This window comes from Hyaena hyaena, unplaced genomic scaffold, assembly GCF_003009895.1.
Source record: "Hyaena hyaena isolate Hyena2069 unplaced genomic scaffold, ASM300989v1 scaffold_19, whole genome shotgun sequence".
Taxonomy (NCBI): domain Eukaryota; kingdom Metazoa; phylum Chordata; class Mammalia; order Carnivora; family Hyaenidae; genus Hyaena; species Hyaena hyaena.
This window is the reverse complement of record NW_024080651.1, coordinates 2,688,371-2,701,878: the sequence shown is the minus strand read 5'-3', so window position 1 is coordinate 2,701,878 and position 13,508 is coordinate 2,688,371. Positions and strand designations below refer to the sequence as shown.

Sequence of the window (13,508 nt, the reverse complement as noted above, 5' to 3'; positions counted from 1 at the left end):
AGCTAAATGGCCAGCAAAAGGCTGCCCTCCACGGGAAAGTGTGGCTGCCTTATCTCAGTCCCCCCAGCCTCGACCATTTCCAGCCTGCCTGCTCCCCACCTGTGCTCATTCCAGGTTTGGGGCTCCCTGGGGCCTGCGTGGTGAATTACAGTGGCCTGATGACAGGAGGAGAGGCCTTTTGTTTGTTTGAATCCAAATCAGCTCTTGACTGGATTAATAGCTGGGTTTTTTCCTCCCCCACAACTTTCACACTCTAAGTCCATAACCTTTGTCTTTTAGATGCTCTATTCTAATTGAGCACAGAAACTATAATTTACGGGGTATGATCTGATTGATGCCTTCTCAGGTCCACAAGGACCTACCTGGAAACAAAAGTTCATCCTTTGAAACCTTTTAAAAAATCATTTTTACATTGTGCACCATCATGTGCAGAAGTTGTCTCTGGTCAGTGGACCGCTGGATGGTGGCTTCCGGGGAGTGACTAACGTTCTCTGTGCCCTGCTTGCAGCTCTACAGAGCATCGGCCTTGTTTGAAACGATCCGACACGAGGCGCAGCTGAGCACGGACTACAAACTCTCCCTCTTTGACCTGCAGACCTCCTCCTACCAGGCCCTGCAGCGGGTGCTCGTCAGCCTTGGTGAGAGCCGCCGGGGTGCCCATGTCGTGCCAGCACACCTGTGTGTCTGAGTGGGTCAGGGATTGCCGTGACCAGATGCGATCTGTTGTTATAACAGAGCGTGAGGCCACAGCTGCACCCCAGTCATTGAACCTTTGTTCTTTTCAGAGTAGGTGCTATAGGGCACCTACTATGTGTGGGCCGTGTGCCAGCCCTGGAGGCCTGGCTCCTGACCTCAAGAAGCAGTTAGCCTGTTGAAAGGCAGAAGTCAGTGAGTCCAGTGTGGTGTGAGTGGAGCTAGGGTAAAAGAAACTCAGGTTTCTGAGATGCTTGAGCCAGGAGTTAGCACTTGGGTTCCCTCTCACCGTGAATACCTGGGTGGAGGACCTACGAAGGTGCCTGGCCTCTTCCCTGTCTCCTCTGCTGCACAGCTTTTACTTTGCCATCGAGTGAACATCTTTACTGGCTGGGTCTGCCCTCCGGACTGGGATATGGTCAGTGAGGCTTCTCCCAGGCCCAGGTGCTGCATTGCCCTGGGGCAGCAGGCATCTCCCTCACCGGGGTCTACAGGTTGCCTCTTCCCACTTCCCTGCCCTCTGCCTCCTCCCAGGCCTGTCGGGCTCTGCAGACCATTTCCGCCAACCCAGAGCTTGGGTGGAGGAGGGGTCTGGCCGAACTGATCTTGGAAGTTGGGTGTCGAGGCCTTGTCAATAAGCTGGCCTCTGCTGCGTATCTGTGAATGCTCAGAACTTCCCCTTGAAAAACATACCCATTAAATGTGCCCGTTGCCTGGGATTACAATTTATTATCTATTATAATCACAGTGTTAAGTCTGCCTAACACTTTGGGGCCGATTTTCCAATGTGCACAGAAATCATCCCTGCGGTTCCAGTTAATAACTTAATAGGGTAAAAGAAGACATTTGCATACACACCCATAAATCCCCCCTCTCTGCTGACGCTGGGACTGCAGCAGGCTAGGCATCTTTGACGTGTCTGCGAGCGGCAGCATCTGGTCTCCTGCCTCTGCCTGCTCTCTCTCTGGACCCTTGTTCTAGCAAATCTTCTGTATCTCTGTTTATGATGCAAGCAAAGCTTCTGCATTATTTTCCTTCTAAGCACTCTAAACAGTCCTCGCTTGAAAGCATGTTGTTTTAGATTTTTTGTGCCTCATGTTTGTGCATTAACTTTTAAACTAGATAACAGACTAGTGTCTTAGGGAAAGTAGGCTCAGAAATTGGATTGAAAGAGAGAAGCCATTTCAAAGAACAAAAGGCTTCAGAGGTTTAAGCCCTTTGCCCCCCGGGGACTAGAAAAGCAGAGAAGAGAAGCAAGTTGTGTAGGAGCCTGAAATGGAATGAAGGATCTGCTCTAACCATAATAACATCACCTTTTCTCTTTGTGGTACTTTGAATAAGCCATGCAGGCATCCTCACACATGGCACCACAGTTCATCTTTACAGCAACCCTTCGGGGTAGATGGGGTGACTGTTAGGACCCTCCTTTTGAGACCAGGCCAATGAAAGGGGAAAGGACACCCTCAACAAAGGGCCTGGCTAGGGAAACGGCAGAGAGGTACAACTTGGGGGAGGGGGCGCAGTGTGCAAGAGGGGCTGGACAATGCGATGCATAGAGGGGCTGCAGCTAAGAGAGAAAGATGGTAAGGACTTAGCTCCTGTGGGGCTTGTCTGCCAAGGCCAAATCAGAATCAAAGTTGAGCAGTGAAGTGAGAGGGGTAACCAAGTGCAAAGCATCAGGTCCAAATAGCTAAAGTGAATGGGGTCAGATGCCAGGAGGCCAGGGAGCAGCTCAGGGTGTGGGTTGGAGAATGGGCTGCGCTGAGGACCATCCTCTGAACAAAGTGGGCTCTCTTGGGATGTGGCTGCAGATGGGGTGGTGAGTGGCTTAGGGTGGTGTGGAACCTGAAACTGTGGGGTTTTATATTTTTTTCTTAATATTTATTTATTTTTGAGAGGGAGAGAGAGCATGCGTGAACAGGGGAGAGGCGGCGGGTGGGGGGAGCAGAGGATCTAAAGTAGGCTCCGGGGTGTCTGCAGAGCACCCAAATCAGGGTTCGAACTCACAAACCGTGAGATCATGACCTGAGCCGAAGTCAGGCGCTCAACAGACTGAGTCAGACGCTCAGCCACCCAGACGTCCTTGAAACTGGCGTTTTAGAAGAGCAGACACTGTACTCAGCATCTGAGGCAGGGGGTTGGGTTTCAAACTGAGACTGTGCTCCACCTCGGAGTCCAGAGACGGAGGTTTCTGCCCAGGGCCTCTGTGGCCGGTGGCCCTCGGCAGACAAACACAGTCCCCAGACTCCTCACCATGTGACTTTTGTGTCCTAGGCCATCACGATGAAGCCCTGGCCGTGGCAGAAAGAGGACGGACGAGGGCATTTGCCGATCTTCTGGTTGAACGACAGACAGGACAGCAAGACTCCGACCCATACTCCCCAGTCACCATCGACCAGATCTTAGAGATGGTTAATGGCCAGAGGGCACTGGTGCTTTACTATTCCCTGGCTGCCGGCTACCTGTACAGCTGGCTGCTTGCTCCTGGGGCAGGTAAGAGCCCTTTCTGCGGGAACCGGGCACTTAAGATGCTAGACTGTGAAAGCCTAACGAATAGAGCGGGAAGAGGTGCATTACCATAGATCAGACCAAGGAGCTGACGTTGGCTTTCAGCAAAACCTCAGCCCCGGCGGATATTCCATGGTGGGGTGGCCAATTAATAAGACAGCCCAGCTTTCTCCTTCCCCCGAGAAATCGCCACTGCTGGCTGGTGAATGTGGAAGCATTTATCAAGGAACACGGAGAGCGGGAGGATTAATTTCACTAGCGGCCCTATTTTTAGGCAGCTGTTGTTCATTAGCTAATAAAGCGCTGACTGTAAGTCCTAACGAGTTCTTTCTAGATATGATTTAATAATTGTGACCCTTTGTCATGGTAAACAGACTAAAAGGAGAATGGCAACTCTTGTCACAGTATATAAATGAAGTCTTAGGCTTGGAATTTCTGAGTTTAGCAGAACCCATTTTAACCAGTTCTGTCGTAAATCTATTTTAGAAGTAAAAATCCCCTTTGATTAAATCGGCATTAAATGTTCCGGCTGAAACAGTTTCACTAAATACAGAACCACTAATTAGCTGTTAGGGCCATATTTTTTTGCATAATAAAATGCTGATGGCTTCACCACGTTGGAGACACACCAGATCCAATTAGAGTTTATTGACTGGGGAAGTGGATCTTATAATTGGGAATCTTGAAGAATGGGCTTCTTGACTATCTGTAAGCCAGTTTCAAAAAGTTCAACTGCCACAGAGAACTGACAAGATTTTCTTGATTGTGTTTCTATCCCTTTGATTTAAAAAAAAAAAAAAAAGATATGATGGCTAAATGACAACTCTCAGATATCTCTTGGCTTCTCCACACTCCTGCCCATACACTCTCTGCCTCTGCCTTATTTTTTATAATCTTTTCCTCTTAATCCCATGTTTTTTGTGGGCTTTCCATAAAGAACATTCTGGCCTTTCTATGCGGAAGGTTTTAGTTGTGATGTCCATGGTGACTTGGTGAGTGTCAGCTACAGTGGAGCGAGTCCCTGTGCATCCCAGCCCCTGGAGGGGCACTGCTACGCAGGAGGACACGGCTGGTGATGGAGGTATCAAGCTCTTTCTCTCTGTCATTGTCATGTTTGGGGGACATGGTTTGACAGGTGGTATATCCAAATCTCTGTAATAATGAGCCATGTATAATGAGGCTCCTATTGTTCCTCTTCCCCTTCCTCTTTGCTCTTAATGAGACTCTGAAGCTTTCGCTGGGGCTCTAATCCAATCAGAGAGAACCAGCATTTTCCAGGGCTGACACACCTCATTACCATTTGAGAATATGCCCTATGTTTATTGCCAGAAAACCACTATGGATTGCTTCAGTTTCATGCAGCCATAATTTTTTGCTCCTTTAATCCATTAATGATGGTTGACCAGTTAGTCTTATTTAAAAATGGTTTAAAAAATGTTTTATCTGGCCTTTGTATGACACATTTATTTTGCCTTGCTTTTGTGAAATGAAAGGTCTTTGAGTGATACAGTTTCCACTTGGCCAGTTGCATTTGTGTTCAGGAGCTCAGCTTCTGGGGAGAATATACCTTGGCATGTTCATATACTATTTGGGAAAGCACCTAGTTGGTGCTTCTGAGAAGCAGCTATTTCAAAATACACATGAAGTTGTCAGCATTCCATGAGCTTCTTAATACATCTTCAGAAGCAGAAGACTTGTGTTGAATTCCCCCATTTCAAGCCCCAAATTTGATGGGGGAAGCTGTAGAAATGGGTACTGAACAAACTTCGGAAAGCCCTCTTTCAACCTCAGATTTCAGGATTTCTTCACCTTTCTTTCTTCTGGAGCATGTTGGACGGCGTGCTTGCCAGAGAAGCCTGTGCCCCGCCCTTCACCTCTCCCTCCCGCGACCCCAACCTGGTGTAATGTCAGCTGTGGTTTTGTTTCAGGAATTCTGAAGTTTCACGAGCACTACCTGGGTGATAACACAGCGGAAAACTCTAGCGACTTCCAGACTGCCAGCAGTGCGTCCCTTCCAGCAGCCTCCAGTTCGGCCCTGGAGCAGCACATCAGCAGTGTGCGGGAGGCCCTGGGGGTGGAGTCTTACTACTCAAGGCAAGTGGTCCATTGTCTCTAGTCCCTTCTTCAGGGGCAATCCCAGGGTCCTCGGTTTTTTTATCTCTTTCTTTTGTAAACAGCCTATTCGAGCTAAATGGAAGAAATCTTTTGGAATTGGCACTTTTGTGCCTAGTCTGTTCACAGTTGCTGCAGGAGAAACAAATCTGTGTCTCTGGTATCCAAACCCCTTCATGAGCTGTCTTTTTTCTTTCTGGTAATTTCCTTTCAGACAGGGAAAGGCCTCATCGGAGATGCCCATTTTCTAAGGAGGGTTTGTAGAATTTTTAAACATACACAGGACTTTGAATTTAACAGCCCAGCTAATTAAAACTGAGATGATTTTGGGGTTATAAACCGATTAATAATGAGTTTGTTTGTTGTAGCTGAACGCCTATCTAGGAAAGTAATTTAACACTAGTGACAGGATCCGTGCCCAGATCTGTGTGCTGGGGGGCTGAGGTGAGGGAAGTCGAACTCCCAGTATGGAGAATAGAGAAGGGAAGTGCTTCTTGCAAAGGTTATAAAAGCTATATGCTTATAGAAACATTGTATCACGATTGACTGTTTTACATACAGAAAATTATTTCCACAAGCACCCTGCTTCTGGGGAAAATAGAAAGAAGAGGGTATCATAAAGCTGGGTGGTAGCGGAATTTCCTGGTATCTCAGTCTGTCTTGTGCTTAACAAGTGTCGAGAAAGTCCCTATGTCAGAGAATCTGCTGTGTTAGCTGGTGTCAGGTCTCCAGGACATCTGCTTGTCTCTTGAGTGATTTCAGTTGCAAAATCATGGAAATCCCAAGATATCCCCAAAATTCTTTAGAGATGCTTATCCCAGACTCCTGAGTGTGTGTTGGTCAATGCCAGCAGCTGGATTGATCTTCGGGATATTTATGAAGTTGGAGACAAGTTCTTAGATGAACTTGGATAATGTCATGTCAAGTGTGGAAGGTGCTGTAGGGTCTTCTAGCTGAACTCCTTTATGTAACAGAAGCCAGCACGGAATAAGACTGCTGACAACCAAGTTAGTGTCAGAGCCAGGATCACAACAGCAGAGATCTCACCCAGACTCCCAGGCCACTGCTTGCTATGTTTTTAATTATCAAAATTAATATCATATTTTGAGAAAATAGCCGAAGCATGTAAGAATGTCATCTCCAGCTTCTGTGTGCATAAAGTATGAACAGGCTTCAACCACATGCACACATTGTTGTCTTATTTCTCCTAAGGCTATGGTGCATCGTGGAGCATCCCTCTCCATAACCCTCGGCAGGAGTGTGGTGATTACAGGGGCTTGACAGCGTGCTAACCCCAAGAACTTGGAAGTAAGGCTGTTCTCTGAAATGTATTGATACATGGCCATAAAATAGGTGAGGCCAGGGATGTACAAAGGTGCTTCAGCAGGCAGAGAGGCACGTCAGACAGTCTGATCCCACTGTAATCTGACCTAAGGTATCACACATCCAAAGTGAGTGTTAAAGAGGAAGGTTGGCCAGCGGTGGAGACACAAAAAACAAGGGAGGAAAAGGAGAGCAGATTCAGGCAGTGCCCATTCCTGTCACTGTCAAAGAGAGAGTCTTGGCTCAGGGACTTAAAGTTCCATTGGAAGTCTGTTCCCACAGTAGTCTTTGTGCTCTCTTATCCTTCGGCTGCCCCCCATCCCCTTCCACAACTGTTGGAACACATGGAACCATGTGGCACTGTGGTGGCCGCACCTGGGTCAGCTCAGTCCAAACCAACCCTGATGGGGCTGAGCCTGTGTGAAAATATAGATTTTACTTGATCCCAATCTAGATTAAGATTCATCATAAGAAGGAAGGGGACTACCCTTGGAAACTCCCCAATGCCTGCCGCCACCTCTCATTGGGTACCATGTTTAACTCCAGACACTTGTGTCCAAGCTGGTCTTTTATATGATACTGGAGGTTGAGTAATTTTGCTTCCAGGTAGGTGACTTTTGAATTGAAAAAAAAAAAAGGCTGTGGGGTTATAGTTCAGCTCTTCATCAGTGGGAGAGTTGGGGGACTGTAACTGGCTTATCTTCCTCTGCTCTATATGACAAGTTAGGATGAGTCTTTAGGGATCTCTAGAAGATCAGGTGGCTTGATGCTTAGCATGACTTTGTTGGGCTCCCCTTCGTAGCTTCATTGCCCAGTTTAGACTGCCAGAAGCAGGGTCTTTTCTGATGCTTTGGACTAGTAATATTAGAAATTTGTTCGTATTTTGTGAGCTTAAACTCAGAATTGAACACTTCATTGGCATGATTTGAATTTACTAGAATGGAGTTCTGTGAGACTCTGGTTTCTGCCTCACAGTTTCATGAAAACAAGTATGAAAATTTCAGTAACAGATAAATTATTTTTCATCTATAAAATTTTTAAATATTTTTAAAGCAGTGCTTAATAGTAATATAAAGATGCAGTCAATGAGCAGTATGTAGGGATATAAATTGGTACAGCCTTTCTAAAAATAATTTGCCAGTAGTATCAAAAAGCTTTAAAATGTTAATGCCTTATGACCCCAAAATTGTCATTTTGGAAATGGAGTAAAGAAGTATACATAGGAATATTTATCATAGGTGTGTATATTATAGAAAAATTTTTAAACCTAAATGTCCACAATAATTGAATGTCAAATTATTTTGTATATATCCAATATAATATTACATTGTAATTAAATTAGGTTTCCAGAGAATTTTTAATCACATGGCCAAATGTTTCTGACAAAATATTATTTGAAAAAATAGGATATAGGATTATTACATATAATGTAACTTAAATTTTGTAAAATATATAAAATATGGGTATGAAATGTAAGAAAAAAATCCTTGGAAGGAAACAGACTGTAGAGTTAGTGGTAATTATAGTCGGATGGTGGAATTACTGATGCTTACTATTTTATTCTTTATACTTTTCCCTATTTTCAGTTTTTTCACAATGGGCATTTATTACTTTTTAAATTAGTAATAAATAGCCACGACTAAGCAACTCTATCATTCAAAGGGGGGGAAAAAAAGAAACCTTTCTGTAATCGGTTTACAGAGAACAAAATCCAAGTGTTGAAGCCTGACACCGTGCTCTGTCTCTATGAAGGCATTCCGGATTTATTTTCCATCTTGTCTCTGGGTGGACACCACGCACCATGTCCTGTGCCTTCTCCCCCTTTGCTCCAACTCGGGCGTCTTTAGCCTCTGAACCTGTACGTGCAGCCGCTCACTAAACATCTCCGCCTGGGCATCTTCTGGGCACCTCTCGTCTAAAATATCTAAATCCCAACTCTTGAGTTTGCTCATTTCCCTCCTAAGTCAGTCGTTGTAGTACATCCCACATCAGCAGAATGAAGAACAGAAACTATATGAGCATCTCAATAGATGCAGAAAAGATATCTGACACAATTTAACAACTTTCCATGATGGTGGAAAAAAACGGTCAACAAACTAGAAAAAGAAGAAAATTACCTCAACATAACATAATAAAGATCATGTATGAAAAGCTTGCAGCTAATATCATAATCAGTGATAAAAACTGAAAGCTTTCCCTCTAAGATCAGGAACAAGCAAGAGTGCCCTCTCTTGCCAGTTCTATTCAACATAGTACTGGAAGTCTTAACCACAGTAATTAGGCAAGAAAAAGAAAGTCCTCCAAATTGCAAAGGAAGAAGTAAAGTTATGCCTGGTCACAGGTGACATGTTATTATATGTAGAAAACCCTAAAGATTATACCAAAAAAACCCATTAGAACTAATAAACAGGAGTGCCTGGGTGGCTCAGTTGGTTGAGCATCCAGATTTTCATTCCAGTGAGGTCATGATCTCACCATTCAAGGGATCAAGCTCCACCTCGGGCTCTGTGCTGACAGCATGGAGCCTGCTTCTCTCTCTGCCCCTCCCCTACTCACAAATGCTCTTTCTCTCTCTCTCTCAAAAATAAATAAATAAACTTATAAGAAAAAGAACTAATAAACATATTCAGCAGAGTTGTAGTATACAAAGTCAGCACTGAAAACTCAGTTGCATATCTATATACTAACAATGAATAATTCAAGAAAGAAATTAAGAAAAAAAATCCCATTTATAATAGCATCAAAAAGAATGAAATACTTAGGAATACATTTAATTCAAGAGGTGAAAGACTTGTATACTGAAAACTGCAAAATATTGCTGAAAGAAATTAAGAAAGACATAAGTAAATGGAAAGACTTCCCGTATTCATGGATTAGAGGACCTGAGATTGTTAAAATATTCATACCACCCAAAGCAACCTACAGATTCATTGTAATCCCTATCAAAATTCTGGTGGCATATTTTGCAAAAATAGGAAAAAACATCCTAAATTCATGTGGAACCTCAAAGGACCCAAAAAAGCTGAAGCAATTTTGAAGAAGAAAGACAAGCCAAAGGCCACATACTTCCTGATTTCAAAACATCACAAAGTTGCAGTAATCAAAACTGTCAGGTACTGGCATAAAGACAAAGACACGCAGGCTAATGGAATAACATAGCCCAGAATTAAACCCTGACATATAGGTCAAATGAATTTTCTCAAGAGTGCCAAGGCTACACATTAGGGGGAAGGATAGTCTCCTTAACAAATGGTGCTGGGAAAACTAGATAGCCACATGCCAAAGAATGAAGTTGGACCCTTGTCATACACCATATATGAAAGTTAACTCAAAATGAATTAAAAACCTAAAACATAAGACTTGACAATATAAACCTCCTAGGAAAAGCTTCGTGGCATTGGATTTGCAACTGTTTCCTGGCCTTGACACCCAAAGCACATACAGGTAACAAAAGCAAAATTATGCAAGCAGAACGACATCAAGTTTAGACTTCTGCACAACAAAGGAAGCAATCAACAGGGTGAAAAGGCAACCTATGGAATAGTTTGCAAACCATAGATCTGATAAGAGGTTAAAATTTAGAACATGAAAAGAACTCCTACAACCTAACAACAAAAACAATCTGATTCAAAAATGGGCAAAGGACTTGGATAGAAATTCTCCAGAGAAGATATACAGATGGCCAACAAGCACAGGAGAAGATGCTCCACATCACTCATCATCAGGGAAATGCAAACCACAGTGAGAGGAGCGCCTGGGTGGTTCAGTAGGTTGAGCATCCGACTCTTGATTTCGACTCAGGTCATGATTCCAGGGCTGTGGGATCGAGCCGTGGGCTCTGTGCTGAGCTTGGAGCCTGCATAAGAAGATCCTCTCTTTTTCAAAAAAAAAAATCATGATGAGATATCCCCTCACGCTCATGAAAGTGGCTACTATCAAAAATTCAGAAAATAACAAGTGTTGGCAAAGATGTGAAGACGTCAGAGCTCTTGTGTTCTGTTGGTAGGAATGTAAAATGTGGCAACCACTACGGAAAAACAGTATGGGAGCAAAAGCATAAAAGATGCATTTGAATCTGTCTACTCCGTCCCCACCATTATAAGCACAGCGCAGGTCCCCATTATCTGTATGCTGCCTCCTCCTCTCTCTGCTGCCCAGTCCCCTTCAGCCAGAGTGAAGGGGATTTGGGACTTCATATGTGGATTTGGGACTGTGCTTCCTTGTTCTCCCCATCACACAGTACCCCGAACACAGTCCCTTCAAAGGTTCTCATGTTCTTTGGACCTCACATTCCTTATGGCGGCCTGCGAGCCCGGGTAACCTGGCCTCTGCCCTTTGAATGGCACCTCTACTCCTTCAGCTTGACATGTCCCTGTGTGGCCCCTGCTTGTGCCCCTCCCCTTTCAAGCTCTCCCCAGGCTTTCCTGCCTTAATGTGTTGCCCTTCCTTCTCTCTGCAAATTTCTTCCCTCTTTCTGTTGGTCTGGCTGGTTCCCTCTCATCCTTCCAACTCCTGCTTCAGTGGGAACTTCAGAAACTTCCATGTCAGTTTCATTCACCTCTGCGTACCCAGGGCCTGGGCAGTCTTGCCACATAGTATGTGCTTAGTAAATGTTTAAGTGAACAACTGGCTGACTCTCTGAATGAATTAAGTCCTTCCTGATGCTGGAATTGCCCTACTTTTCCTACAGATAATTCTAATCACCCATTAGAGCCCTGTTCATTCGCACCATCTCCATCAGGACCACCCAGAGCCCTACATCCAGTTAGGTTTTTGCTTCCCCTCGGTGGTGCCTAATAATAGCTCTTACTTCATTCTTCCTTGCTCCAAGTCCCCTGACTTGTGTGTCTTCCCTGGCAGACAGTGCTGCACTGGAAAGACGGTGCCATGTCCCTCTGAACGCTCCCTGCTAACACAGTGCCTGGCACATAGTGAGATGTCCATACTTTGAGTTTTGTAAACCAGAAGATGTGCTGTGAGCAGGTTCTCTATCCCTGCTGGGATGATTTACCGATTGTCTCTTTCTATGGATGGGAAATACACTGTGCCCCTGGAAATCGAATCTCCGTGCCTTGGGGAACACCTTCACTCCATTACCCACAGTCTGGCTGTGGCGTCCTTGTTATTCTGCAGACCATTTTTGCTTTCCTTAATGGCATCTTGCTGCTGAAAGGAAGTACAGTGCTACAAAGGAGTTTCTGAAAATGGATTTAAAATAAAAGAGCCGCTTTTATTAAGTGTTTAATAAGAATTCCAGTCCCTTCCTTCCTCCCTCCCAGATCAAAAGAGGCATAGATTGAAGCCACTGTATAGAACATGAGCCTCCCATAAGGGAGACATTATGAATTTCAAAACACATCTTCAGCTTTTAATTCTGATATTTAGCCGGAGTCTTGCTGTTTGCCTGGCACCCGGGACAGGGCAGTGGCACTTTGGCGACGCTAAGCTGACCGGTGAGAAGACTAGTAGGTCTGGAAGGAGTGCTCTGAAGGGATTTTAAATAAATTGCAATTATAGACCACACTCGTCATAGGGGAAATACTCCTTCCTTGTAATGAATGTTAAACCTCGATAAATTACAACTGTTATTTTTGTTTCTTTCAGTGCTTTTCTGTATTTCTAAATTTTTTACAGCAAGTTACTTTTACAATCGAGTACATTTTCTGACTTCACAGATTAATGTAGGTTGTACCAATTTGTAAATGCTAGTGACTTCACTTAGTTCTAGACTGGTAACAAGTGGCAGTGGTTAAGTCTGCTAATGCCAAGTGTTGATGTAGGTCCATGAGAGACCTTATATGCAGCTGTTGGAGAGTAGGCAGGTGCAACCACATCAGAACGCAGGTTAGCATAACCTTCGAGAGCTGAGTATGCACACAGCCTTTGACCCAGGTATGCCTGTAGGCATAATACCCAAGAGACACTCTTGTACATGAGTACGAATTTTTAGAACTGCCCTGTAAACAACAGCAAAATGCTGGCACCTCACATGCCAACAGTGAGAACACGCATGAGTAATAGTCCCAAAATGGAGTCATAAGCAGCAGAGAGATGAGGGTCAGTCAACCCAAAGTTGTGGCAACATCTCAGAAATAGAATAGGTGAAAAAAAGCAGATCCCCAAATACTACCTATGGCTTGCTGTCCTCTTAATAGAGTTAAAACAACTAAAATAAAAATAGTCTTTTAGGAATACAGTTAGATGCACTAAAACTTGTATAGAAAGGACAGACAGGGGACCATGACTACGGGGTTTGCAATGGAATTTTCCTCGGGCTGGGGAGGCGGGGAATGGGCTCCATGGGAGGTAACAGATGATAAGTTATTCTCTGGCTTTTGTTTTGCGTAGTGGTTTTGTGAGCATTTATTAAGTTATTAAAAACTACTAAATCACTCAATGAAAGCAGGCCATGCATAGATCAATGATGAAAGGGTGTCATGAACCAAAGATTATGATGAATCCAATCCCAGAGAGATTCTGCCAACCCCCAGAAAAGGGGTGGGGGGAAGCAAGTTTCTTAAACAAATTTTAACAGCCACGTTGCAACTAGGACATATTTAATCCACATAAATGGATAATTGACAGATTGATTTAAATTATTCATATCTGTCCTTTTAAGTAAGTACCCAAGGACTGCCATTGTTATACTGTTGGCTAATTTTAAATTAAGGTTGGTATTTGAAAGTTTAAAATTATCTTTATAAGCCTAAGTGTCCATCAACAGACGAATGGATCAAGAAGATGTGGTTTATCTATACCATGGAATACTACATGGCAATGAGAAACAATGAAATCTGGCCATGTGTAGCAACGTGGATGGACCTTGAGGGTGTTATGCTGAGCGAAATAAGTCAGGCAGAGAAGGACAAATA

The 13,508-nt window shown here is 44.1% G+C and overlaps 1 protein-coding gene across 1 annotated transcript in view; it reads left to right on the top strand.

Annotated features, from left to right (window-relative positions):
- The window catches only part of TTC28 (tetratricopeptide repeat domain 28), a 607,700-nt gene that overhangs the window by 501,846 nt on the left and 92,346 nt on the right, over positions 1 to 13,508 (top strand). The window contains exons 10-12 of the mRNA XM_039225918.1: positions 509 to 638; positions 2,968 to 3,186; positions 5,130 to 5,295. Of these exons, the coding sequence (XP_039081849.1) occupies positions 509 to 638; positions 2,968 to 3,186; positions 5,130 to 5,295 (515 nt within the window). The remainder of the gene's footprint in view (positions 1 to 508; positions 639 to 2,967; positions 3,187 to 5,129; positions 5,296 to 13,508) is intronic.